Genomic DNA, 27,456 nt, shown 5'->3' with positions numbered 1-27,456 from the left:
CAGGCTGGAGTGCAGCAGCAGAATCAGGGCTCACTGTAACCTCCAAGACCTGGGTGAAAAAAGTTATCAATTGGTCTTCCCACCTCCACCTTCCAAGTAACTGGCACTACAAGCATGCACCACCATAGCTGGCTAATCTTTTGCTTTTTACTTTTTGTAGAGACAGGGTCTCAATATGTTGCCCAGGATGGCCTTAAACTTCTGGGCTCAAGTGATCCTCCCACTCCCAAAGTGTTGGGATTACAGATGTAAGCCACTGCAATATAAAATAACCTTTATTTTTACTTCCAGTTATGTATCATAATTCAGAATTTGCTTTTCAGCAATAGCCAAATATTAAGCTGTTGGCTTCAACTGCCCCCCAGCCATTTTTCTTTTGTTTCTAAGTCTTTACAAACATCCAAGATGCCCACATCCCACTGCCTAGTACTTGTAAATACTACCTGCCAAGACAAAGTGGACTAAATGTGATGTCAGTAAAGTGACAGTCTATTAAATAGAGATTATCCCGGTGGGCCCTTAAAAGTGGAGAACTGTTCCTGACTGGGTCAAAGAAAGACCACTCAGTGTATCTGAGGGATGGGACCACTAGGCAAAGAAGGCATGTGACCTATAGAAGCCAGGAACAGGCCTCAGCTGCCAGTCAGCAAGGAAACAGGGACAGTGCCCTACAGCCACAGAGATCTGAATTTCTGCCAATAATGTTAATGAAGAAGGAAACTAACACCTTCCCCAGAGCTTCCACAAAAGAACGCAGTCCTTTCAGAGAGAGAGGCCAGACTTTGGACCAAAAAACTGTGTGCTAAATTCTACAAGGTGAAAAAAGAAGGGAGGAGGGAAGTGGGGGGAAGAAAAAGAAAAAGCATAACCATGGTAAAGCATGAAAAATTACTTAAAAACTCCCTAATTAACACAAACACATTTTTCTTCTATGATTTCAACTAATGTTCATTCTCTCAGGCAGCCAAAAATATCACATTTTCTGCACTTTATTTATTGATGTTATTCCCATCATTCTGCCCACAGAGAAGATGTGGGTAACATGTATGAGAGAAGGAAAGAAAAGGTTTATTTCCTGGAGGGTCAGAGAAAGAACGGGTGGTACCTAGAGATCTTAAGATGGTGCCAAGACCAGGCCCAAAATTCAAACCCTACTATTATCCACAAGGGAAAAAGAAAAAAACATACACATTAGGAAACAAGAATTCATTGTTTATTTGTGCAAAGAAAAAAATATGCCACTACTGTAATTTAGCCACTGCTCTGTTTGGCAGCCAGCCTCTTGTCTCTCTCTTCAGCAATAGTAAGTCGGATGCCCTTTCCCCTGGGCAGGGAAATCCAAGGTTTATTACCCTGCAATTGAGAAGGAGATAAAATAAGTACATAAAGAAAGGGATGAAAAGGGAGGAGATGAAAGAAAGCTCGAGGGAAAGACGAAAAAAAAACAACACTTCACCAAAACACACATGCCTTGTACCTTCCTTTACATTAAGGGGCAGCTAACGGAACACTGCCAAACAAAATTCCCAACAAAATAAAAATTTCCTTATACATGTTTCCTGAGAGGTTGTCTGCCTCTCAGTGTTCCTCCCACTCCCCACTGCTGAGCTGCTGAATACAGGTCTTCCTGCTTCTATTTTGTGTGAAGCAATCAGTCAAGAAGCTTTTCAGGAACATCTTTTTCTATGAGGCACTCAGTGCTGAGAAAAAAAAAAAAAAAGGCCATTAACCTCAGCTTCTCATTGTTTTGAAGTGGAGAACTGTCAGCTCCCTGTCATAAGCTTTACAGAGCTTTCACATGCATCTACTCACTCCTTCAATTCCTTCAGAAACACCAGATGATATGATATACCTGCTTTCAAAGGTACAGAATGAGGTGTCATAATTCAGTACTAAGAAGAGAAATGGCCCAACTATAGAGCTGCCAAGTGACACAGCAAAGAGGCAACAGCAGGCTTCCCCTCTGTACCGTATCATCTCTCAAGTATCAAATAGCTGCCAGGGTACAAGTGTTAAGATACCGCTCCCAAGGCTGAATTGCTTGATGAAAAGCTTTTGATTAAATCCCTTGCCCCTTCCTTAAGTCACAGGGTAACGGACTCTCATGTGAGGATACTGTGTGACTCCAGAGGTGCTCCTTCACTGAAAAGCTCTCAAAAGATTTCAGAGCAAGGTCATTCTGAATGAGTAAAGGAAACTAACAAGCGGTATGTGGCTTGTAAATGCTCTTATTCTCATATTAGCAACTCACTCATAGTCCCTTACATCAATCTCCATCATCAAATACATGTTCAATAATGAGGTATATGATGTAGTCTCAGAGGGGTTGGCAGACAGTGACCTTAATCCAGCACATAACAGTGGTATAGCCCTGCAGAAATTGCAAGGCTGAGTTTAACTTAATTTGTTATGTGACAGTGCCGGCACTTCACACAGACCTCCTTAAGAGGCAGGCGCAAGGCTCTAGATCTAGTATTCTTTCTGGTCAGAGACTAAATACAGAGCTTGCTGCACTCTGTGCACTTTAACACAGGAAAACGACAAGAACCAACAGACAAACACCAATAGTGGATGCAGGTCTTTACGCTTTTTAGGGTGAGTCTTCTTAGAAAGTAGTAAAGAGAGTGTAAGTCTTACATTGCCAATGACAAAAATGTTGGAAATCCTTGTGGCAAAGCTGTTGCCATTGGCATCCTTCACATGTACCACATCGCAAGAACCAGGATGTCTTTCCCTGTTTGTGATCACACCAACACGACCGAGGTTAGCTCCACCAATCACCATACATACATTGCCTAGAGGGAAAGGAAAATAAACATGAGAGGAGTCATTTTAAAACCAGATAGAGGCTTGCTGTCGTTTAAATCCAATTTAACACAGATGGGCTCACTGGGACCAAAAAATGGAGCATCATTCCAAAACTGTAATTTCAAGAACTCTTGTCACTATGAACATGCTTTTTGTGAAGTAGACTGCAATCAGCATTTTAAGGCAAGCCCCTAAGGACTTTTCCAATGACAAGCTTTCCCTGCATTGTTTGTCCAACAATAATTCTTCAAAGGTTGAATAAATAATCATTTGTGGAGGGGACAAAGATGGCATGGAAGAGTACTGGGTGGGGAGAAAGGAAGAATGATTGAGAGGGAGGGAGAACTAGAGAAATTCAGGCTAATCAGAAAGACACTAGACAATAATGAAAGGCCTTTAACTGGACTGCTAGCTAATCCAATTTCTAGAGGGGGAAACTTTCAATGTTCTGAGGGCTGTCACAGGGCTCCTGGAAGAATACATTCATTTCAGATATCTGGACTTACTTTTGTGGGACAGAGCCACCTAATATAAGCATCCTATACAGGGCACAGGCCACCATGTCAAGGAAGTTTTACCACAGATAAGCATGTTTTAAGAAAGAGTTTCCCTCAAACCACAGCTAATAAAGACTCAGCCATGAGTCCACTTTTTTATGTGAAGACACATTAAAAAAAAAAAAAGAAAAATCAAGGACATGTCCTCTTTTTTAAAATGAAAACACACCAAAGCCAGAGAATGCAGCCCTGTCTTAATGCCAACAAAACAAAACATAAACTAGTAACCTAGCCTAAAAAACTCCAGGATAAATTTGAAATTGCAACCTATAAATCAAGGGGAAAAACATAAATCAAGGGCACAAACACTTACTGAGCTCTCAAAAACTAATAGGAAAAAGAAGAAACCAACTCAACCTGAAGGTTTTAAAGATGAGGCCCTGGGATAAAAGAAAATTAAAATTATGTTTAGAGTGAAAATTCTTTGATTTGACAATGAACAAAGAGATTTCCAATGAACAAAGAGATTTCTGCAGTTTGACCCTCCCTACCACAAAGATATTTGTTGATCCAAAATGCAGATTTTTAACTGAAATCCAGGGCCAGCGGGAAATACGTGTTTTGGCATGGTGAGAAGCCACAAGAATTAAAAGGACCAAAGGTTTTACCTCAGCATTAGCAAGTGTACTGAGAGTAAGAGAAGTGATTTGAAAGTAATTTTGTGTTAAGTGTTGGTATTGCATTTATTCCAGATTGTATGGATACCCAATAATGTTCAGGTAAGTCACAAGAAAGTACCCACAGACCCCTATCTGAAAGATAAGAAAAATCACATAAACAGCCCAAGATTTTGTTTCTTACGTCAGTGTACTTGGCCAGTTCTTTGGGGTCCTTGTGGCAACCACTGAGAAGACAGTAAACGAGCAACACCCAACATCCTCAGTTACAAAAAAATTTTGTACACTATGATTTAGTGCAGAGTTTAGGAAGATCTGGATAAAAACACCTGCTCAGTAACAAAATGCATGTTTGTTCTAGCTGATAAGCAGAAGATGACACCCAAAAAAGAGGTGAGATGAAATGCCATTGAAAGTTTGGTGTTTTGTTCTTTATAGAAAAGACCCAATTGTAGAGACTCCTGTAAAAGAAAATCAGTACTTGCCAAAGAGCAGCAGAAATGCCTCGTGCTGCTTATGTCAATAATAAGGTCCACAAAGGTATTGCAGTTCATTTTCCAGAGTCCTTAGATGGGAACACTACGGACTTAGTACGCACAGGGAAAAAACAGAACTAAGTTACTCATGGTGAAATTCAAACTGTTAATAATAGTTCCTTCCCTTCACTTGTTTGTCACTGCTTCCAAAAGTGAAGAAAGGGTATAAATTGATGAAAACACTGATTCTTTCAAGGTGTGTTAAGTTCCAATAAAAAGCCCCTGACATTTAGAAAAGTTCCCACTAGGGCACACTAGTAAATGCAGGTTGAAAGCTAAGACCCTTCACAAGCATAAGTGTAATTCTTGAATGTATCAGATCTATTCTTTATGTCTATCAGACAACTCTCAGAAAAACAGACTGAGTGGAAACTAATGTTGACTTTTGTTGTGAGATTCTTGTTTTTTTGTGAGACTTTTGTTGTGAGGCTTTCTTTCTGATGGCCTCACAAGGACAGTGGAATAGAAATCAAAGACCCAGGTTCAGTCTCTGAGTGAAAGCTCTAACAGGAGACCCTTCCCACCATAAGCTGGACCCCAAAGGCAGGACCCTCACAAACACATGAGCCCAAAAACAACCTTGTCTTCCTACTAACAAAATACAGGATTTAGCCAGGCGCAGTTGCTCAATATTTATAATCCCAGCACTCTGGGGGGTTGAGGCCAGCGGTTCACCTGAGGACAGCAGTTCAAGACCAGCTTGGCCAACGTGGTGAAACCCCATCTCTACTAAAAATACAAAAATTAGCCGGGTATGGTGGTGGGCACCTGTAGTCCCAGCCTCTCGGAAGGCTGAGGCAGGAGAATCGCTTGAACCCCAGAGGTGGAGGTTGCAGTGTGCCGAGGTCACGCCACTGCACTCCAAACAGAGCGAGACTCTGTGTCAAAAAAAAAAAAAAAAAAAAAAAAAAAATTGACCTCATATTGTTCTCACTAACAATACTTTACATATAGTGTCTAGCATGGAAGGAACTAAGATACCATGATTAAAGAACCACCATCATCAACACAGCATCAAACCAAATGCAGAACTTGGAACTGCCTTGAAAGAGTCTACAAGGACAAAAGCAAAACAAAACAGAACAAAACTAATGTAAATCAACAAGAAGCCCATCTTTGTAGAGTGACCTGGTGGACTTGAAAATCAAATAATGAAAATTTAGTGAACAAAATTAAGAATGGAAAGGAATAGGTTTAAAGAAACATGCCTACAATTAGTTGAAGAGAGAATCGGAAAAACAGAAGGTGCTGGGAAGATATGCTCATGATGCACCATGGAAAGACAAAGGATGAAAAACACAGAAGACTGGGTGACTGGGTCTACAATGAGAAGCTCTAATACAAGTTAAATGCAAGTCCCAAAACCCAAGGTGAGAGGAAGGTTAGGGACAAAGCAGTATGTGAAAACATAATCTTCTAGAAGGGTGCCAACCCAGATGCATGAAACCCATCAAGAATCTCAAGAACAGTAAAAGGAGAAACAGATAGGATATTCCCACCCATGTCCTGCTAACTGCCCCAGAGCAGGATAAAGAAGGTGGTTAATCCTGAGCTTGGATGATTTCAATATGCACACCGTAACCACGAGCACAACCACTTAAAAATAACAGAACCAGATGTGGCTTTATTTCAAAACCACCGAGGAAACAAATAAAAACTAAAATGTTAAAAAAATAAATAAATAAATAACACAGCAGACATCTGCAAAATGGCACAAGAGGAGGCCCCAGGCTCTCCCTCCCCACTGGACACACAGATTTCACAACAACATATGCAACCAAACTGCATTGGTGAAGACTCCACAAATAAGTTAAGAGGCTGCAGGACCCCAGGCCAGTGCAAAGCCAAAAAAAAGCAGCACTAGACCAATAGAAACATTTGTGGCATTTTACCTGCACAAGATGTTTTACTTCCCCAGCACTGCATAACACATTTGGGGGAAAAAAAAAACCAAAATCCTGGCATCTCCCACAGGAAGGAAAGAGAAATGAGAACCATTCATGTGTCGTTCTGGCTTTTCAAGGGGTCAAAAGCTGCCTGAAAAACTGCTTTCTGTCTTACATGAGTCAGTACTGAGAAGGAAGGTAGTTTGGACACCCAGGCTGAGGGACTCAGAGAAAGAAGCAAGACATGCAGGTGGGGTGCAGTGGTTCCGGCCTGTAATCCTAGCACTTTGGGAGGCTGTGGTGGACAGATCACTTGAGGCCAGCGGTTAAAGACCAGCCTGGTCAATATGGTGAAACCCTGTCTCTACTAAAAATACAAAAAATTAGGTAGGCACAGTGGTGTGTGCCCAGAATACCAGCTACTTCGGAGTCTGAGGCAAGAGAATGATTGAACCCAGGAGGCGGAGGTTGCAGTTGAGATTATGCTGCTACACTCCAGCCTGGGTGACACAGCAAGACTCTGTCTCAAAAACAACAACAACAACAAACAAACAAAAAAAACAAAGCTCTGCGGGTGCTGGGGGGACAGGACAGTTGTTACAGCACCAGAGAGGCCGTACTACACAGACAGGCATCAGGGAATGAAAGAGGTTAGGGGCTTCACAGAAGCACAACCAGGAAAGTGGACACACAAGTCCTGAGTTGAGAGATCCCCAGAACCTCCAGCCTGGCTGACTGGTGAAAGTCATCATCCCTGTATGAAGATACCTGGTAGAGACTGGGAGAGGTGGCTGTTTTTCTCTAGAAAAATGAACCTAAACAAATGATGATCTATGTGTTACCTGAAAAAGAATTCAAACTAACCATCTTAAAGATGCACATCAAACTAAGGGAACACAGATAGACAAAAGTGAAAAACAACGCATAAACATGACACTTAAACAAAGTAAAGGAAACCCACAACAAATAATCAAACTGGAGCTGAATACCTTTAAATTGAATTGAAAAATTCACAGGTTCAGAAAGAATTTGCAAACTTGAAGACAGGCCATTGAAATTAACAAGTCAGAGGACCAAAAAGAAAAAAAAAAAAAAAAACAAAGAAAGGTGAGCCTAAGGAAGGGAGTATGAGACACCATCAAGAGGAACAATACACAAATTACCCGACAATACGCAAATTACAAGAGTCCTACAAGGAGAAGAGACAGAAACAGAATATGAGACGGGGATTTGGGAGAAAGAGGGGGAGGGGCAGAAAGCCTTCTAGAAAAAAAATAATGGCCTGGGCGCGGTGGCTCACGCCTGTAATCCCAGCACTTTGGGAGGCCAAGGTGGGCAGATTATGAGGTCAGGAGATGAAGACCATCCTGGCTAATACGGTGAAACCCCGTCTCTACTAAAAATACAAAAAATTAGCCGAGCGCAGTGGTGGGCGCCTGTAGTCCCAGCTACTGGGGAGGCTGAGGCAGGAGAACGGCATGAACCCGGAAGGCGCCACTGTACTCCATCTCGGTGACAGAGCAAGACTCCGTCTCAAAAAAAAAAAAACAAGGCCCAAACTCCCCAGTTGGGAGAAAGAAGATGGACATACAAATTCAACAAGCTGAACTCGAACTAGAATAAGCCCAAAGAGACACACATCAAGAGACAATATAATCAAAGTGTCAAGTCACAGAAAGAATCTGGGAAAGAATCATGTACAAGGGAGCTCCTGCTAGATAAGCACTTTTCTGATCATCTCTGATAACTCTGCCATCCAGAAGACAGAGGGATGACATACTCCAAGTGTCAATGAAGAGAGTCTAACTCTGTAAAATATTTGAAGAGATTTATTCTGAGCCAAATATGCGTGACCATAGTCCATGACACAGCTCTTAGGAGGTCCTGAGAACATGTGCCCAACGTGGTCAGGACACAGCTTAGTTTTATACATTTTAGAAGGGCATAAGACATCAAATACATTTAAGAAACACATTGGTTTGGTCCAGAAAGGGCGGACATCTCAAAGTGGGGTGGGGTGGTCCAGGCTATTGGTGAATTTCTGCATTTTCTGGTTGACAACTGGTTTCCCTAAGTTGAGTTTGCCTAAAGACCTGGGATTGACAGAAAGGGAGTGTTTTAGTTAAGATAAAAGATGGTGGAGATCAAAGTTGAAGAAGTCTTATAATGGCTGCCCTTAGAGACAAGAGATGACAAATGTTTCTGATTCAGATTTTAGTTAATCTCTTTAAGATTGGAAAGATTTAGAAGAAAAAGATCTAGCTACATGAAGACAGACTCTTTACAAATACAGATTTTCCCCTCACAAGGAATAGCTTTGCAGGGCCATTTCAAAATATGGCAAAGAAACATGCTTTGAGGTAAAATATTTTAATTTTCTCCATTGTCTTGAAATGTTATGCCAGTGTCAGGCTGGAAAGTAAGTCATAATATGTAGGGTTAAATAAAACCCATCTGATGATAAGCATGCCCATTTGTAGGGCATGATTCCCCAGACCCCTTAGATAGGAATTTAGGCAAGATAAAAATCAGAGTTCAGTCCTCACAAGAATACCATTTCCAGCAAAGCTGTCCTTCAAAATTAAAGAAAATAAGACCTTGCCAGATAAACAAAAGGCACTAGGCTTGCCCTACAAGAAACGCTGAAGGGAATCCTTCAAGTGGCCAACAAAAGGACATTAGACACAAAACCATATGAAAATATAAAGATCTCTGGTAAAGGTAAATATACAGAAAAATAGAGAATCCTGGATCATAATGGTTTACAAATCACTTTTACATCTGATATAAAATTTAAAACATGAAAGCATAAGAACCACCATAAACCAATGTAAATGGGTACACAATAGAAAAAGATTAACATGTGGCATCAATAACAAAGTTGGTCTGAGGAGATATGGAGATGCAATTAACAGCTGAAAACAGATTGTTTTCAATTTAAGGTAATTTATGTAATTCCCTTGGTAACCATGAAGAAAATAACCAAGGAAGGACAGATACAATAAAATGAGAAAGGATTCAAGGTATTCTTTAAAACACAAAAGGCAGGTAATAAGGGAGAAAAAATAGGGACGAAATATATACAGAACATACAGAAAATAGCAACAAAGCTACACTAATGCTTTCCTTAACAGTAATTATTGACTGTAAATAAATTAACTCCCCACCCCAATCTAAGGACACAGACTAGCTAAATGAATAAAACCAACTAACCAACCGAGGTACAACCATATGCTACTAACAAAAGACCAGTTTTAGATTTAATGACACACATAGGCTAAAAGTGTGGGACTAAAGCTGGTGTTCCAGGCAAATGGTAACCAAAAGAGGGCAGGGCTGACCAAACTTGGTCAGAAAAAACAGACTATAAGTCAAAAACTCTCACACAAGACAAGGCAGCTCAAAAATGCTTATGTTACAAAAGAAGACCTCAAATCAAAACCTAACTAGATCATGAGAAACTAGAAAAAGAACAGAATAAACCCAAGGTTAGCAGAAGGAAGGAAATTAAATAAAGATTGGAGCAGACATAAGAGAAAAAAAAAGAAGAACAGAAAAAAAGCTAAGGGTTGATTTTTTTTTTAAAAAAAAGATTAACAAAAGGGACAAAACCTAGGCTGGGTGTGGTAACTCCTGCCTGCAATCCCAGTGCTTTGGGAGACAGAAGCAGGTTGATCACCAGAGCCCAGGAGTTCGAGCAGTGTAAACAACCTGGCAAAACCCCATTTCTATGACAACAATACAAAAATTAGCCAGGTGTGGCGAGGCATGTGCCTGTGGTCCTAGCTACTCAGGACACTGAGATGGGAGAATTATCTAAGCCTAGGGAAGTTGAGGCTGCAGTAAGTAGTGATCGAACAACTGCACTCCAGCCTGGATGACAGAGTGAGAAGGAAGGCAGGCAGGCAGGCAGGCACAAAGTTGGATAACTCACAGTTTCTGATTTGACACACAATACAAAATAACAGCAATCAAACAGTGTGGTATTAGCATAAAAGACAAACAACAAAAGGAAGAAAATAGAGCCCAGAAATAAACCTAAGGGTATATGGCCAAATGATCTTCAACAAGGGTGCCCAGAACTCTCAATGGAGAAAGGACAGTTGCTTCAACAAATGGTGTTGGTAAAACTAGGTCCCCATGTAAAAGAACAACATGGGTAAGACTTTACCTTACACCATACAAAAAATCAGTTCTAAATGGATTCAACATAAGGCCTCAAACTATAAAGCTCCACAGCCAAAAACAGAGGACCACAAGCTTCATGATATTAGGGACATGATTTCTTGGATATGACACCAAAAGCAAAAATAGACAAATTCAAAAATGCCTACCAATCAAAGGAAACAATCAGTAAGAGTGCAAAGGCAACCTAAGGAATGGGAGAAAACATCTGCAAATCTTACATCTGATATCTAAAGAACTCCTATGATGCAATAGCAAGAAACAACCTGACTAAATACTGGGCAAAGGACTCAAATGAGACCTTTCTCTAAAGACATACAAGCAGACAAAAAGATGCTCAATATCTCTACTCATCACAGAAACCCAAATTTAAAACAACAACAAAAACTAATGAGATATGACCTCATGCCTATCAGGGTTGTCAAGAAAGCAGGAAAAAAAAAAGAAAAAAAAATAAAAAGCAAACAACAGCAAAGTGTGGGCAGGAATGTGGAGAAACTGAAACTCTTGTGCACTGTTGGTGAGCGTGTAAAATAGTGGGGCTGCCATGAAAAGCAGCACAAAAATTACTCAAAAAAATATGTGTAAAATTATCACATATGATCCAGCAATCCCACTTCTGAGTATATATATAAAAACATTCAACAGGATCTTGGAGAGTTATCTCCACAGCCGTGTCCGCAGCAACATTACTCACAACAGTCAAGAGGTGGTGGCAACCAAAATGCCCATCCAGAAGAATGGATAAACAAAATGTAGTGTACATACCATTGAGTATTATTCTGCCTCAGAAAGAGGAAGGAAATACTGTCACATGCCACAACATGGATGATGAACCTTGAGGACATTATGCACTGCCAAGTAAACTAGTCAAACAAAGACCATCACTATGATTTCCACTTACTAAGACAAACCCAAAGGAGTCAAATTCACAGAATCAGAGTGGGATGGTGGTGGTTGGGGGCTATGAGGAGGAGGAAGTGGTGGAGTTGTTTAATGGGCAGAGTTTCAGTTTTACAACATGTAGGCATTCTGGAGATCTGCCACACAACAATGTAAATATAGTTAACACTAATGAACCATACAGTTAAAAATAATTAAGATGGTAAATTCATGACATATCTTTTTTTTAACCATAATTAAAAATTACTTAGGCATTTTAAACCAAATAAACCAAGAACTACAAAGAAACCTTTGCCCTTATTCAGCTGGTTTCTTCTTACCAGGAATATTGGCTCTGTGAAATTATTTTATGTAAACTCCCAGGATTAAACTTAATAAGCAAGTAATAAACAAATAAGCAAACCAAGCGTTTCATGTAAAACAAAGATCTATATATTTCAAATACAGTTAGGTGGGGGATAAAAATCTGTTGAATTTTTAACAGGGAAATTCATTTAATAAATAAATGGCAAATATTCCATTTAATTGGAGATAGGAAGTCCATGTCCATTTTAAAAAGTATTCTCAAAGTTATGCAAAAGTTGACAAACAAGCATAACACACTCCTACCTATCCACTCTCCAGTTTCAAAACATTTGAAAACTCATGGCCAGTGTTGATTCATCTTTACCCATGTAGTGCTGCATTGGATCACTTAGAAACAAATGGCCAGTATCAAATCATTTGAAACTGAAGTATTTTGGCAAGCCTCTCAAAAAGCTAAGTCACTCTGCAAATGATTGCTGGGTGTCTTAAGCTTCTTCCAATATATACATGCTTTCTTTTCTCCCTTTATCCAAGTTTGTGTTGATTCTTTGACAAGAATACTTCCTGAATGGTACTGTGCACTGCCACTACTGGGAGATGCATGATGTCTAGTGTGATTTTGGTCACACTGAAATCAACAGGTTTAGACATCATAAGCATGAAACATCCAGTTTAATATCCCCTCTCTCAATGTTTTCCCCTAATGAGAAGGCCTCTCAACTTTCACAGCCAAACATTCTTGCCTAACATTTCCAGCTCAACAGTAAATACCAGGAGTGCAGGCAGCACAGGCACAAGGTCATAGTGGTCAGACAACAATCAGATAGCTTCAGTGTGTGGAGTACTGAATTCAAGACAGCCAGCTTGGGCTCTTTAAACAGCAAGGCAACTGAGGACTTCGGCTGGGTCTTAAATCAGGATCTAAGTGGGGACTGTGGGGGTGCACATAAGCAACAGAACAAAGTGCAAAGTCATCAAAGACAGGCAGAAAAAGGAGTTGTCACTGTTTGTTGTGCCTATCCTATTCTTTCAGTGTTTCTGCATTTCCAGAAATTTCTGTTAAACACACTGGGCAAAATATTTTACTTTATTAGCACATCAAATACTAGCAAGCACTTGGGTGTAAACCTGTGAGGAGTCAGAGCCTGGGGTGAAGGGAGGAGAAACAAATCTGCAGACACATCTTTTCCTCATCACTAGTTTAAGGTTATCTGGACAACTTCAGCCCTTTACCTCAAGGAATACACATAAAATTTACACATTTAAAATAAAGTTCCCCTCTGATGACAAACCAAATGGACACAGAGTTTACACAGCTATGGTTTACATTCTTCAAAGAGGCCGGGCTGTTGGATGTAGCCCAAAGGGATGTCACACCACTACTCAGAATGAAGAACCCATTGCAAACCTAAGAGACCATGAGGCAACATACTGTCTCTTAGGGAGAGCCAAATATGTTCTCTCCGATCACAATGGTAATACAGATAAAACAAAATAAAATAGAAAGAAAAGATAGGTAAAGAAGAGGCAAGGGAGGTGGCCAACAAGACAAGGGGAAAAAAAAAAACAAAAAACAAAACAAAAACAACTTACCTGTCTCAAATTTGATAAAGCTGGTTATCTTGCCAGTCCCTAAATCAATCTGCACAGTATCGTTCACCTTGATGAGAGGATCTGGGTAGCGAATGGTTCGAGCATCATGAGTCACCAGGTGTGGAATTCCCTTTGTCCCCACAGTAATCTTCCTCACTTTGCACAACTTGTACTATACACACAACAAGAAAAACCAATTTAACATGTAAACACAAACTCAGCCGAAAGCAGTCACCCAATCATTATTATCCCACCAATTTTCAGCATTTCCTTAGTCAGAGGAAGTGCTCTTGGGAAAAATATATTAACCAGTCACAAAGCTGATGGTCTGCCATACTGGTTTAGTAATTGAGACACCTGAGAAACCTCGCCAAGGGGGAATCTGTTTCAGAACCCTCTGGTGGCTACTGGAGGAGTACTCAGCTGAACTAACTTCTGGTCCTTTATCACAGGCCAAAAGCTTGTTGCCTGTACATCTGAGTGGTAACACAGAATCAACTGACTGGTCTATCATTTTCTCCTCAGGGATATTTTTCCCGAGAGAACTCTTATCTTGCAGCTCTGGAAAGGCAGCTACATAGTGCCGTAGCAACAAAATTAACTGTACCACTGCTAAAAACATGATGCTTTGATGACCGGGTTAGGTAAAAACAGCTTTTCCAGCCAGCTAGATACCTTCCATACAAAATGCTGCTCTTCCTCACCTGATTTTTAAGGGCCACATCCCATTATCTACTTGCCTTAGGTCCTTGAGCTCTGGTACAGTTCAAATGACATCTACCAGCAGAAGCTATTCAAAATGTCTCATACCAAGTACGTGTATCATCCCAACAGTTAGCCAAGCCCCATTATGTTCCAGAAACAATTTTCAGGAGCTTCAAATGGTATACTTTGTAATCTCAAATGAACATAACCCATTTGTGGTTGTTAATGCCCACCCTATGTATCACAGGCTCCCCACAGAGTGTCACTGCTCAGAAGTAACAAAATGGGTTTTCTTTTAGCTTTACTGGGAGAAAAAGCTTCTCAGGGCAAGTTTTGTGTAAATGTGAAAATGACAAGGACAAACGTAGAGTGCCAGGTAACAGAAAACCCCTCATGAAAAGATGAGAGAAACCCTCCAAAAAGGGCACAATAAATGAACTCCAGGAGCCACTACTTTTTTTTTTTTAAATCAGCTCCTGCATTTCCTCTACAGATATTGCACTCTCTCCCTCATCTTTGGGCTCTCAGGACTGACTAGATTTGCCAACTTGTCTCTGTCATTGCTTTTGACCTGCCTAGGAGGTGTGAAAAGAGACATGGTAAGTAAAGTAGCCAGATCTTGGGCTCCACTCCTATAAAAAGGCCCCAAGTTCAAATACTGTCCCCTTAAGCTTCAGAGGACAAGATGGGAATAATAATTGCACACTCCTATATGTAACACATTTATAAGATGAAGGAACATAAAGGACCCAGCAAAGCAGTTAATGCCAGCTAATATTATTTCTGCTGCTACTACAGATCCAACACTATTCAAGGTGCTATGGAGATGTGAGACCATTTAATATAACCCAGCAGTCCAAGAAAGTGATGATACTCCACATGTGGAACTTAGGCCATATTAACTCTATTAGTTAAGGTAAATCTAGAATTCACCAGCCAGGCATATCCAAGCCCAGCTATCCATCCTAAGGCCTGGCTCCTAGGCAGTCAATCTAATGAGTGCACTCTCTTCTCTCTACCTCAAAAGTTCAACAGTTGACACAACCCCCCAGGCATTCTCTTCAGTGAGTGTTCAGTTTGTTTACCAACACCAGCTCACATTTACCACCACTACAAATACAAACCCAAGATCATTTTCAGCTTTCTTGGCCAGGGAGTTAAGCACAGAAATGAAAGCTGCCTAACTCCCCTATCAGAACTACCTACTGGACCAACCAACTGAAAACCTCAGATGAAAGAGAGGTCCCATACAAATGCAGAAATTGAAGAAACTCCCAGACACTGTGTGAAAACATACCAACTAAAACTCTTAAAGAAAGCCAGAAGTAGTCCAAGGGACAATTAAGCTGATTGAGCCCTTTTCTTTCAAAAGGAAAACCCACATCCTCCTTTCCCACTGCCCTGCCAGTACCACCCCCAAATTAACTTTAAGAATACCTTTGGGTCCAGATTTCTGTTTGACTCTAAAGGACAAGACATCAGAAACTTGCCTGCATACATACAAAAAGGCCGCAGTGTGTAAAACTTTTGTTCTACTACCTGTCACAGTAAGGCATAGCAGAAGTCCTCTGAAAGTTTAGGGCCCGTGAGACAAGTTTGGATGGGACTTACAGGGAGTGAATGGTGGCAGGAGAGCAAAGCAAACATACTGCAAACCAAGGTGACTATGGGAATGGACTCAACACCCAGGGCTGTTTAAGTACTTGGCATTCATAAACATGTGATGAAGGTTATGTGTGCAGAGGTAGGGTCAGGGGATGCTGTCATCAAGATACTCAATAAAACTTGGCACACTCCTTCCAACCACGTATAAATATCCCCATAAGGGAAGAAAGATCCAAATCCAATATACCACAAAATTCAGCATATAGGATTACGTACCAGAACAGAAAATCAACAAGCTATGATGCTACAGCAGGCAAAATACTTAAGTGTGATGAGGCAGAAGGAGAATATGGACATGACAGAGTGACCAGGGTGCTGAAGGAGGTCTCTGAGATTCCCTGAGCAGCCAAGCAGAATCACCTCAGACAATAAATGGCATACTAAGGGCACAGAGGTTACTAACCTGCCAGCTTCAGGTGAATACATGTGGATGGGGTACAATATGATTATCAAAGCTCGTTGTTCTCTTTGCCTTCCACTCCTAAGTGGAAAACTACCAAGCTACAGTCCATAAGCACCAGAGCCTTGGCCAAGAATCCAGGCTTGTTCAAGCCTAGAGTAAATAAGGTCCTAGAGCTGCCGAGGACTAAGCAGGCAGAGAAAACACATTTTCCCTTTATACCTCCTAAGGCCTTGGGACCAAATAATAAGAAAGAGAACACTATTCCACAGCCTATATTCTGCCACCAGTGAGGCCAGACTTGAAAACAGTCTGTCTGCTGACTTCACTTTTCCATCCCCACTTAGGTGAAGGGAAACTTGCAATTTGCCTTTAAAAGTTACCATCCCATCATCAGTACCCCTTCCTCCTTTCTCCTGCCTTTGTAATCCCTATCTTTCACAGTGCCAATCCAGTGACCACTTACTAAAGCAGTATTACAAAACCTAGGGCCACTAGTGGACATTCTCAATCTCTCCAGCTCTACTCCCTGCTAGATTTAAGAAACTCTGTCCTTGATAACATGAGAAATGAACTCTGAAATGCCATGCTCTAGCTCTCAAATGGCTCTACACACAGTTATCGAGATCCCTATTACCGATATCCCTATTACAATAATCACTGCTCCCTATTCAGAATAAAATCTGCCCCTCCAACTTCATGAGGCAAGTCTTTGCATCATGGCCTGCTGAATGCATTCATGTCACCCAACTGTCCTGCACATTTTTATATGTGACATCCTGAACCTACTTGGGGATTCTAAAATGTTTCCAGTGAAAGCTAATTCTGTCCCCTTTCCACCCTGGCTCATTAGCTCCAAATATCCCAGGTAAGCCAGGTCCAAGCAAGTTCTATAACTGTGAACACATAGAAGGCCTATTCACACTTCAAAGCCTACCTGCTGCCCTCCACTTTTCACATATATCCTGTGAAGTGTACTTTGAGAACAGTGCTAAAGGAGTCACAGTAGTTTACAGGTACTGCTGACGGTCAGGAGAGAGACAGCAAAAACAAAACAAGTAAAAATACTCTTCTCCTGTATCTTCCACAGATCCTCTCACTAACCAAACCTTTCTGCATGACAGCAATATCACCATCATGGCATCAAACTTGAAACCTTGGGCCCAAAGGTCCTTTGTCTTTAAATGCAGGCATGAAACACCCTCTGAAAAAGGCATGGCCTCTCCCTTTAAAGGTGCTACCAGTTCCAAGTAGCCTCCCTCCATCCTTTGAGGTTCACTCTGGAACCATTAACCCAAGCTTCATGATGCATGTCAGTCCTTGAAGCATCCACAGGTAACTTGACTGAAACACAGATGATACTCAGTAACTATCCACAACTGAGTAAAATGCCTGTAAGCATGCTAATACATTAACAGGTAACAATTCTGTCTAACCTTTATACAGAGCTGACTGACCAGGTTTGTAGTACTTTCAAGACCAGGCCTAAAACAGGCTAAAAACTTCTAAACACTTTTATTAAGAGAAGTGCTCTGGCAAAAGCCAACACCATGGCAAGCTTTCTTCATACTCACCTCAAACAACTTTATTACCTGAGCACCAAACCTTCATGTGGTCAAAACAGCTCAGGATTCAGATCTTGGGTCCTCTTGCTTAGCAGAGGCCCATCCTGCCAGGAAACTAGAGCTTCACTAAGGGTCAGGCCGGACATTTCATGAGGGGAAATTCCAGTTGAGTAAACCTTGTACCATAGAGGTAGCCTCAACCATCTGCAGAAAACCAATCACTTTTCCTTTGCCCCACAACTGAAAAGACTGCCTTCAGATTTTAAAGATGTGACTCCCCCATCATCTTCTGACCCCATACCACAATGAACAAAATGTCTTTTGCAGCAACTTGAATTGAGCTGGAAGCCATTATTCTTAAGTGAAGTAACACAGGAGTGGAAAAAAATCAAAATTCTTAGGTGCTCGATTGTAAGTGGGAGCTACACTATGAGTATGCAAAAGCATACAAATGATATAATGGGCTTCGGAGACTTGGGAGGGGGCCAGGAATAAAAACAAACAACGGTACATTAGGTTATGTACAGTTGCACACTATTAGGGTGACAGGTGCACTAATATCTCAAAATTCACCACTGTATAATTCATCCATGAATCCCAAAAAGCACTTGAATCTAAAAAGTTACTCAATTTTTTAAATTTAATTATTGTTTTTCAAAGAAATTTAGAGAAAAAGACTATTTGTAGCTGTCGTACAGCACCCTACCAAAAGAAAACCTCAACTCTGCCACCTGTCTGCTCACCAATCTTGACGAGCAATGATTTGTAATCACATCACCACGTATTACAACATGCCTGCCCCATCAACACCCTTTCCATACAACCTTGACTGCAAGGTGAGGCCCCTGGTCATTCTCCAAAATGAATGTCAAATGTGAGGCTCCACTGAAAGCATTCTACCCTGTCCCTCTCGAAGCGCAGATTAAAGAACTCTTAGCTTCAAGCTTCCACTGCCCTTTGTATAACACCCACACAAACCAGTCTGAAATCCCTCCCCACCTGGCCTCCCTTAGAAACAAATGCAATTGCCCAGGTTCCATCTTTTCTGAAACTTCAACTTCAACTGCCTATCCTGTCCGCCAATCTTTTTCCTTGCCCACCAAAAAAGCACTAGTCTCCACACTCATGGTCTTGACCACCACCTCCTTTTGCACCAGACTCCAATTGTCTGAAAAAAAAAAAAGGGCAAACATCACCTCTTATCTTAAAAGAAATTCCCTCTTAACAAAGTTACCTCTATTTACCGCCCTCTATCTTCTACTTTGGGAATAACCACTACCTTTATAAGGTTCAGTCTTAATGTTCAAGAATGACAATCCACAAACACATCTCTGGTTGGTTACTCTCCGACTTCCTCTTTTTCATTTCTTTAACCAGTGTTTTCTACTTTTCAGGAAACAGAACCTGCACCACCTAGATCCTGTTCATAAACCTTCTGCAGTATGAAATCTCCCTCTCCCCATGCACATCCATCATTGAATACAAGCTGCTCAATGTCAACAAGGATTCTGTGCCAACTATTCAGACAGCCTCTACTGTAACTCATTTGAGCAGTGTTTCAGTCCTCTATTTCAGTCAGCACCTACTTCCTTCTGTCTTATCATCTACTTGCAAGTTCCAACGCAAGCTGAACTCAAAGCATTAACGTACTGTCCTTCCACAACTCTCTCAAGCATCCATGTATTTCATCAAGATCTGCAGCTATCATCTCCTTACCCTACCACCAAATACTCAGTCACCCTGTCCCACATCTTCTTCCCTCTACCACAGCAGGGGATGCATACACTAAACCCTTTGTCTTCTTTGCCATCTCCCAGGTGATATGTGTGTCCTCTACGCCCACTGGCAATGGGAACAGGCACTGCCTTAGTTCCCATTACTCATGTGCAGGCTCATCATGGGCTCACCCAAAATCTTTCCTTTTCTCCCATCCACTGCAGTGGCAATCACACACACACAAAAAAAACCTCATCTCCCATTCTTAAATCCAATGACTTCCCATTTCTGTGGTCTTCAACTAATACCAAGTTGTTAAAGGGAAAAATTATGTCTGAAATCCATCAGGCTGTTTTCTCAAGACCCACAAAATATCCCTTTTCTAGTTTTAATTTCGAGGGTGGAGGGCCGTTTGGATATTCTGTCTCTCCACTAACCTGTGCTACCTGGTGACTAGTAATCTGCATAAAAAGGCTCTGTGGTGTGTCCCTGATTCACTGAAATCCAAGAAGCCCTCCATTCTCCACTCTGAAGTCACTGTGCCCTTCAACCTGTGGCTCTAGACACGCTGGGTGGGGTGTGACAGGGAATCCTCCCTTTCCAGCTGTCCAAATAAACAACCAGCCAATAAATAAGCTCAACCAAAACTTCCTCAAATCTCTTAACTCTTGCACAAAGATAAGGTCCTTACCCTAACCCAAACCCAGAATAGCCATTTGGCACCTGTGGCTACAATGTGATACTCACCTGGACACAAGCTTTTCACACGGTTGACTGGCCAATGTAGTAGAACCAGTACTAGGTATTAACAACACTCCAGTATCTCCTTCTCCTACTCCATCTCTCCCCATTTAAAAATTCACAGCAATGGCTGGGTATGGTGGTTCATGCCTGTAATCCCAGCACTTTGGAAGTCCAAGGCAGTTGGATTACAAGGTCAGGAGTTCAAGATCAGCTGGCCAATATGGTAAAACCCCATGTCTACTAAAAATACAAAAATTAGCCAGGACGGGTGGCACATGCCTGTAGTCCCAGCTACTTGGGATGCTGAGGCAGATGATTAGTTTAAACATGGGAGGCAGAGGTTGCAGCGAGCCAGGATGGCACCAATGCACTCCAGTCTGGGCAAGAGAGCGAGACTCAGTCAAAAAAAAAAAAAAAATCATAGGAACTACCAATCTGCATTGTCTCTTGAGACCCAAATTCCTTACAAAAGCAGAAACCAGTCATTAGATTTGAGATTTCCCTGTGCTTTCTAGCTTTTAGACACACCAGGATCCAACACCCTGGGTGACTGAACACCCTTCAGGATGCTAGACCTAGTTCCTACCACCTAAAACAAAGCACCTCATTGTGGGAACAATCCGCAAAAACAGATGGGACACTGCATCAAGGGACGCTACCAAAGAAGTTAAAAACAACCAAACAACTGATCAATTAAGAAACCACCCAGATATGAAAATATTTGTGAATTCCTATAGGGACTCCAATGTGTTTCCCCCAAGAAATAACAGAAAAAGGCAAGCTGGTTAAACAAAGTGGAAACAATGTCTGATAAAACACTGACATTCATCTATAGAATGTGTCTCATATTTAGATGGCATTTGGTCACTGTACAGGTGATTGGGTTATGTGAGAAATAAGGAAGAAGTCACCCCATGACCTTAAATCCAGGGAAAAGAGGAATGGATGACTGAGGGGTGATCCTGGTTTCCAAAGAGGTGTTCCCTACACAGAAAAAAGGCACGTGCTGTCCACATAGAAAGGAACTCCCTTGAAAAGTTTCCCTGATGGTACTGACTTTGGCCATCAAATTTGGAGAAGGGGGAGTTTAAGGGTTGAGGCAGACATCAGGAAGTCGACAATCTTCGATGTCTAGTAAGTGTGAGGCACCACTACTGCTAACAGTCACAGAAACCTGGCAAGAAAGTATATTATCACCATTTACAGAGAAAATGAAGGCTCAAAAAAGGTTCTACATACTGTTGCCTATGGTTACATAATTAATCAATGACAGGGTCTGGATTCTTACCCAGGCCTTCCTGGTTCCAATACCAGACTTTTCCTGTACAGAAACATCTTGTCCCTCAGAGAACTGCTTATTCTGTACCCTGTTTCTAAACAACCTCATCTGGAAAATCCACTGCCTTTTATCAGTGTTGGTAGACCTACGTGCCTGAATTGAACAACCTGACAAACAGGCAGATAGGCACTATTCCCAGAATATGGCCTAAATGCCGTCTGACAACCTTAGCAACAGACCTATCTGTCTGAAAATTAGAAAGCTCACTTAAAAGCTCACGTACCTTTGCCTCTTCCACTGTGATACGATGAACAGCAAAACGGCCCTTGGTGTCATAGACCAGGCGGAAATGCTCACCTGTTTTCTCAATGCTGATGACATCTGATCACAAACAAGTATAAGGAACATTATTAATGCAAAGTTTCTTTGGCCTGCACAACAGGAACACTCTGTGCCAGGCTGAACGTGAGAACATTTTAGCAGCCTGGGGGTCCCCAGCGCTTGATGGGGATGCTTGAATGAAACCAACCAACCCCAGTCCTGTCCCAGTAAATATCATCCAACAAAAGGAAATGTCTATATATATGGCTACTCTACCACGTTTTCTATGTTGTTGTGCAACGGCTGCTTGAGACTGTGTTCTGGGTTAATGCACTCAGGATGCTGAGGAGAAAACACACATAAGCATACCCACACATACCAGAAAACCAAACGAACAAGCAGTCCTCACATTTGAGCAGACAAGGCTCAAGACTCTGCAGGTTGCCCAGTCAATGGCTTGGCACCCCCTGCCACGACTCTGACTTCCCTTATCAGGAGTCCTGCCTTGCTTGGGACTTGGGGTTTTAAGAAAGAAAGCAAAATACAAAATGCAAAAAAAAAAAAAAAAAGAAGAAGAAGAAGGAAGGAAGGAAAGTAGGAAACGAAAGCTCTGTCTTTTCTAATTCAGTGGCTGGATCCTGCAAAGTCTGGTCTGGAACGCCTCTCATAAACCAAACATACCCCAGCTTTCTGGACAATACCAGGCTAAAAAGGTGTTAAAAAGTATTGACCAGCTAGGTGCAGAGGCTCAAGCCTGTAATCCCAGCACTTTGGGAGGCTGAGGTGGGCAGATCACAAAATCAAGGGATTGAGACCATCCTGGCCAACATGGTGAAACCCTGTCTCTGCTAAAACTACAAAAATTAGCTGGCCACGGTGCTGCGTGCCTGTAGTCCTAGCTACTCAGGAGGCTGAGACAGTAGAATTGCTTGAACCCAGGAGGTGGAGACTGCAGTGAGCCAGTGCACTGCAGCCTGGCAACAGAGTGAGACTCCACCTCAAAAAAAAAAAAAAAAAAAAAAAGTAATGAGCCTTTTGCCATGGAAAGAAAAAGTGAACAAACCACTAGGTCAGAATTCCTCAGCGCCTTTCCCTACCATCCCTCTCAGGACACTTTTTCCCTAGATGAGTGTGACCCTTCTCTCCCTTCTCCACTCTCCTCTCCCACCAACCTGCAAATGCATCCTTGGAGATCCAGCATGGTTAGGTCATCAACAGAGAAAGTGAGAAGACAGGGCCAAAACCCTGTTCACTGACAGCAAGATTCTCTCTCCTTGACCAGTCCTTAGCCAGACTCCTCTGAGCCCTCTTCTTGGCTGAGCTTCAACCTTGGCCTATGAAGATCTGAACCACCAACATGGCTGCTAAAAACTCAGGATGAGCCCAGTCGCCCTCAAAGTGCCTGCCTGAGAAAACTCGAGACTACCAAAAGAATTTACTGTTTTTGTTCCAGCCAACACCTGAGGACAGCTCCTACCTCCCAGTCTCTGTTGGGAGGGTAGGAACCTAACTTTGATAACCGCCAGCTAGCAGCCACTGCTGGTCTCACACCATTTCATTACCAACCCCTTTCCAGCTTTTCACTTGTGCCTTGCCACTCTCTCCCTATCCCTCATTCTCCTTCTGAAATGACCATCAGTAACTTGTGCACAAATCAAAGTTCAGTGTCGGGTTTTGTTTATCATTGGCAACATGTAAGCCTCACACTTTGTTTTTCTCTACTGTTCCTTCTTCAAAACAAAGAACTCTTTCCTCACCCATGAATCCAGCAGGGTATGTGATGTCCACTCGAACCTTGCCATCAATTTTGATGAAGCGTTTCATACATATCTTCTTTACCTCATCTCCAGTCAATGCATACTTGAGTCTATTCCTGAGGAAGACGATCAGGGGAAGACATTCCCTCAGCTTGTGAGGACCTGTCGATGGACGAGGTGCCTATAGAAGACAATGGCAGGCATCTCTCAAGATCCACCCCTTACATAACCAGATTGAGCAGATGACTTGCCTTAGTTCAGCATTAGCTGAACTTAACTTGTTGGGGAAGAGGAATATAAGGGGGCAATTATTTCATCAATTTAGAGAGGTCTGTCTTGTTAGGAAGGTCACACCCCCAACTATGGAAGTCTCATTTTGTGCCCCTTCCTTTCACAAATCCAGTCTCACAACCACCTCCCCATTTTGCCCTGCCCCAAGCACCACCACCACTAGTACTGCCTCTTCAAACCTCCCTTGAATACAACACTATATCCCATGTATCTCGGGTGTAGCTTACGCTTTACCCACAACCTGCGAAGACATATTCTACTACTTTCTCACCATTCTAGGCCTCAAAGTCCCACACAAGCCCTGCCGATGTTGCTGGACCACCTCTTAACACAGACTGTGCTCTTCCCTTTCTTGGCTGCTTGCCACCAGCTTAAGTGTCATCAAATTCCCACTCCAACAAATCCTGTAACCTATACTCTTGCAGTTTTAGGGTTTTATCATCCTTTGGCTATTTGCTACCAGTACCTGTAAAGGTCTCAAGCTCTGGGGCTGTCTTTAACTCCACTCCTCAATTATCTCTTAAGCTCAGACCACACAGGACTCCTTTCTAGTGGAGACTGTTCTTAAAGCTGCTTCTACAGATGCCTCTTTAGCTTTATCCCTCCTAAAATGGACTCACAATCATTAACCAAATACTTCCATCAACACCATGGGGAAGAGTGGAGCCCACAAGACTGAGGACTAAGTTCCCAGCAAGTCTTCTTAAAAAGAGTGCCTTGGCCAGGTGCAGCAGCTCACCCCTGTAATCCCAGCACTTTAAAAGGCCGAGGTGAGCATATCACCTGAGGTCAGGAGTTCGAGCCAGCCTGACCAATGTGGAGAAACCCCGTCTTTACTAAAAATACAAAATTAGCCAGGCTTGGTGGTACATGCCTGTAATCTGAGCTACTTGGGAGGCTGAGGCAGGAGAATCGCTTGAATCCAGGAGGCGGATGTTGCAGTGAGCCAAGATTGTGCCATTGCATTCCAGCCTGGGAAACAAGACTGAAACTCCATCTCAAAAAAAAAAAAAAAAAAGAAGAGTGTGTTGCTCATCCACTTAACAATAGAGGGAACAGTGGCCCATCCTGGGAGGTCAGATACTAGGGGGCAGTGGCAGAGATAAGACTTGGAAGCAGAAACTGACAGGGAAAAAGTTTGCAAATCCAGCTCCCCAGACAACACACAGTCCATTTCTGTCTGAAAATACCAAGACAAGGAAGACAAGTTTCTGCTACTCAGTGTTCAGAGTTCTAACTGTCTCAAGAAAAGGCTATGTAATCTAGCAAGTTAGTTACCAAGTGCCTACTATGTGGATGTGGACCCTCAGGGCTGCATTATTTTCTCTTAGATGCCCCGTGTTTATTCCTGCCCAAAAAAACTTTTGGCATCTTAATCACCTCACTTCTGTCTTCTTCACACTGGCTCCCCTTCTGTCTCAGAAGACCCAAGACTTTCTTATGGCTTCAACCACTCTCTCCCATTGTCACCACACCACCAATGTGGAAACTGCCTAGTCTGCCTCTTGTCAGATGCTTGCCTCCTTTGCCTCTGGGCATACTGTCCTCATCCTGCCAGGTCTTCAAGGTTGAGTTCAAGAGACTCCTGCATTTCTCACACAATTTCTTGCCTGTGTTGCATGGGCCCCTGTAGCCTTTACTGTTAAAACCGTATCTTGGGCTCAACGTAAAAGGCAGCTACTCCACCCTCTGAAACAAAGGGTAACTTCAAATTAAATACATTTTATTATTAATGGGGACTCAGTGCACTGTCACTGAACCCTTTCTTATCTGGAATTTGGCACGTTTATTAATCCCCTCAGCTCTGGGCTCAGGGAGTGCCCTCTAAAGTGGAGAGCTCAAACAACAAAGGAGACCACCAGGACTTGACATCCTGGAGTTTTGTTGTTGCTGTTGGCATTTTTAATCCTTGAGAGCACAAGCCTCAAGAAATGGGTTCTTAATATGACACAATTTGAATAAATCACAACACAGCAGCCTAACAGCTCTTTCGAAAATATGACGGGCGCCATGGCTAACACCTAAAATCCCAGCACTTTGGAAGTGGCCGCCGGCAGGTGGATCAGAAGGTCAGGAAATTGAGACCATCTTGGCTAACAGGGTGAAACCTGGTCTCTACTAAAAATACAAAATTTAGATTGGCGTGGTGACTAAAAGATCCCAGCTACTGGGGAGGCTGAAGCATGAATCGCTTGAACCCCGAGGCAGAGGTTGCAGTGAGCTGAGATCACACCACAGCACTCCAGCCTGGTGACAAGCCAAGACTCAGTCTCAAAAAAAAAAAAAAAATTACCCAATAGTTCACTCCCTTGTGTCTTTCTGTTCTTCTGGAAGAGGCTTCTTCATTTCACACTTTAAAACTGCGGTCGCTCAAAGCCCCATTCATCCTTCCCATGGCCCTACTTTTTTTCCCCCCCAGCCTTCAGCACCTGTGAACATACTGTAACTTCCCTCTCCTCCCAGCAGGTCAGCTTCAATAAGAAAGAGGGATAGATTTTGTTGTCCAACCATTTTGTACCCGGACATATCCTTAAGGGTGGGCCCACATAACAACACCTGGCATGTATTAAGCTCTAAATAGTTACTAAAAGATGGCACGCCCAGGTTCTCAGCGACATTATGGATCACAACAGTGCTCAAAGTTGAGGTCGGAGAGCTGTTCGACCAGCTGTTTCCAAACAGGATGTCCTAACTTTTTTCTCAGGGACCTTGTCATTACAGTGCAAGCACAAGTTCCGTGTGCGGCAAGTCTTCACCAACGAAAATCCCACATAAATAAGCAAACAGTGCTCCCACGAAATAGCAAGCCACAGGTACACAGCATGCCCTCGAGTAAAAAGCAAGTACAGTTATACTCACAAATACACCAGTTAGTTTGTCGAGCATCCAATGCTTCGGCGCTGCAACACGCTTCAGGTGCTTCTTAGGACCCCGGGCCTGAAAATGAAAAAGACACCAAACTTTTTCAGAGAAACTCGTCTCAGTTAACAGTAAAATGTCTTCATCTTCAACTGTAAGAACTGCTAACTGGTAATACCGGATCGGAGGAGAAAGGATAATCCAGGCTATTTCACGCCCAGTTTTGGGCAAATATTACTTCCTGCCAGACCCCAGAACAAACCCCGCATAACTCACAGGCCTTTGACAACCTCACGAGTCTCCCTGGCGTCTGTCAAGACAGCGTCCACAGTGCTCTCCAAGCGAATCTGAGACTGCTTCAACGTATGGATATAAGCTAACTCGGGTAAAAAGCCAGTGCTGGGCTGCGGAGTCAAGGGTGGACTTATAAGGTTAGCCGAGGAAGCTTATTCCTAACAAGACTCATGTGCCAACAGCACCCTCGGCCCCCCAGGCCGAGCACAAGGGCCAGCCCAGAACCCCCAGCCGCACTCTTCTCAGACCTCCGCTCTCCAAATTGGGTTTCCTGAAGCAGCACCAGCAGCATTCCCACCTGCCTAGTGGGTGTACCCGAAAAGTGAAAGCTTGACAAGGTGGAAGGCCTTTCTTCAAAGGATGAAGGCAGATAAGTCTGGAGCAAGGACGCAGACGTCTTACCATGGCGAAATCCCGCGACGGAAGAGAACCTATTCTTTTCCGGTGCAACCGTATTCTGTGGTCGTAA

At 42.5% G+C, this 27,456-nt stretch overlaps 1 protein-coding gene across 4 annotated transcripts; it reads right to left on the bottom strand.

Annotated features, from left to right (window-relative positions):
- Nucleotides 1-1,191: 1,191 nt before the first annotated feature.
- On the bottom strand, nucleotides 1,192-27,456 carry RPS4Y2 (ribosomal protein S4 Y-linked 2). Of its 4 annotated transcripts, none has more exons than XM_054545332.2 (7): nucleotides 27,390-27,450; nucleotides 26,694-26,771; nucleotides 23,544-23,724; nucleotides 21,749-21,846; nucleotides 13,392-13,563; nucleotides 2,638-2,795; nucleotides 1,192-1,700 (listed from the first exon to the last, which is right to left on the bottom strand). In XM_054545332.2, exons 1-7 carry the CDS (start codon nucleotides 27,390-27,392, stop codon nucleotides 1,695-1,697), a joined length of 696 nt encoding a protein of 231 aa, XP_054401307.1. In that variant the 5' UTR covers nucleotides 27,393-27,450; the 3' UTR covers nucleotides 1,192-1,694. The 4 variants fall into 4 exon arrangements, with proteins under 4 accessions (XP_054401307.1, XP_054401306.1, XP_063577569.1 ...); XM_054545331.2 differs by having other exon boundaries at nucleotides 1,192-1,353; nucleotides 27,390-27,449; XM_063721499.1 differs by having other exon boundaries at nucleotides 1,192-1,353; nucleotides 27,286-27,390.

The sequence above is a fragment of the Pongo abelii genome, chromosome Y, assembly GCF_028885655.2.
Source record: "Pongo abelii isolate AG06213 chromosome Y, NHGRI_mPonAbe1-v2.0_pri, whole genome shotgun sequence".
NCBI classification, from domain to species: domain Eukaryota; kingdom Metazoa; phylum Chordata; class Mammalia; order Primates; family Hominidae; genus Pongo; species Pongo abelii.
The sequence above is the reverse complement of the archived record's forward strand: the minus strand, read 5'-3'. Positions and strand labels throughout refer to the sequence as shown.

Coding starts and splice junctions, on each gene's coding strand:
- RPS4Y2 (XM_063721498.1), bottom strand. Junction 21,847..23,543: donor ATACCCTGCTGGATTCATGG/GTGAGGAAAGAG, acceptor GTTTGTGATCAG/ATGTCATCAGCATTGAGAAA. Junction 2,796..13,391: donor CTTTATCAAATTTGAGACAG/GTAAGTTGTTTT, acceptor CTTTCCCTCTAG/GCAATGTATGTATGGTGATT.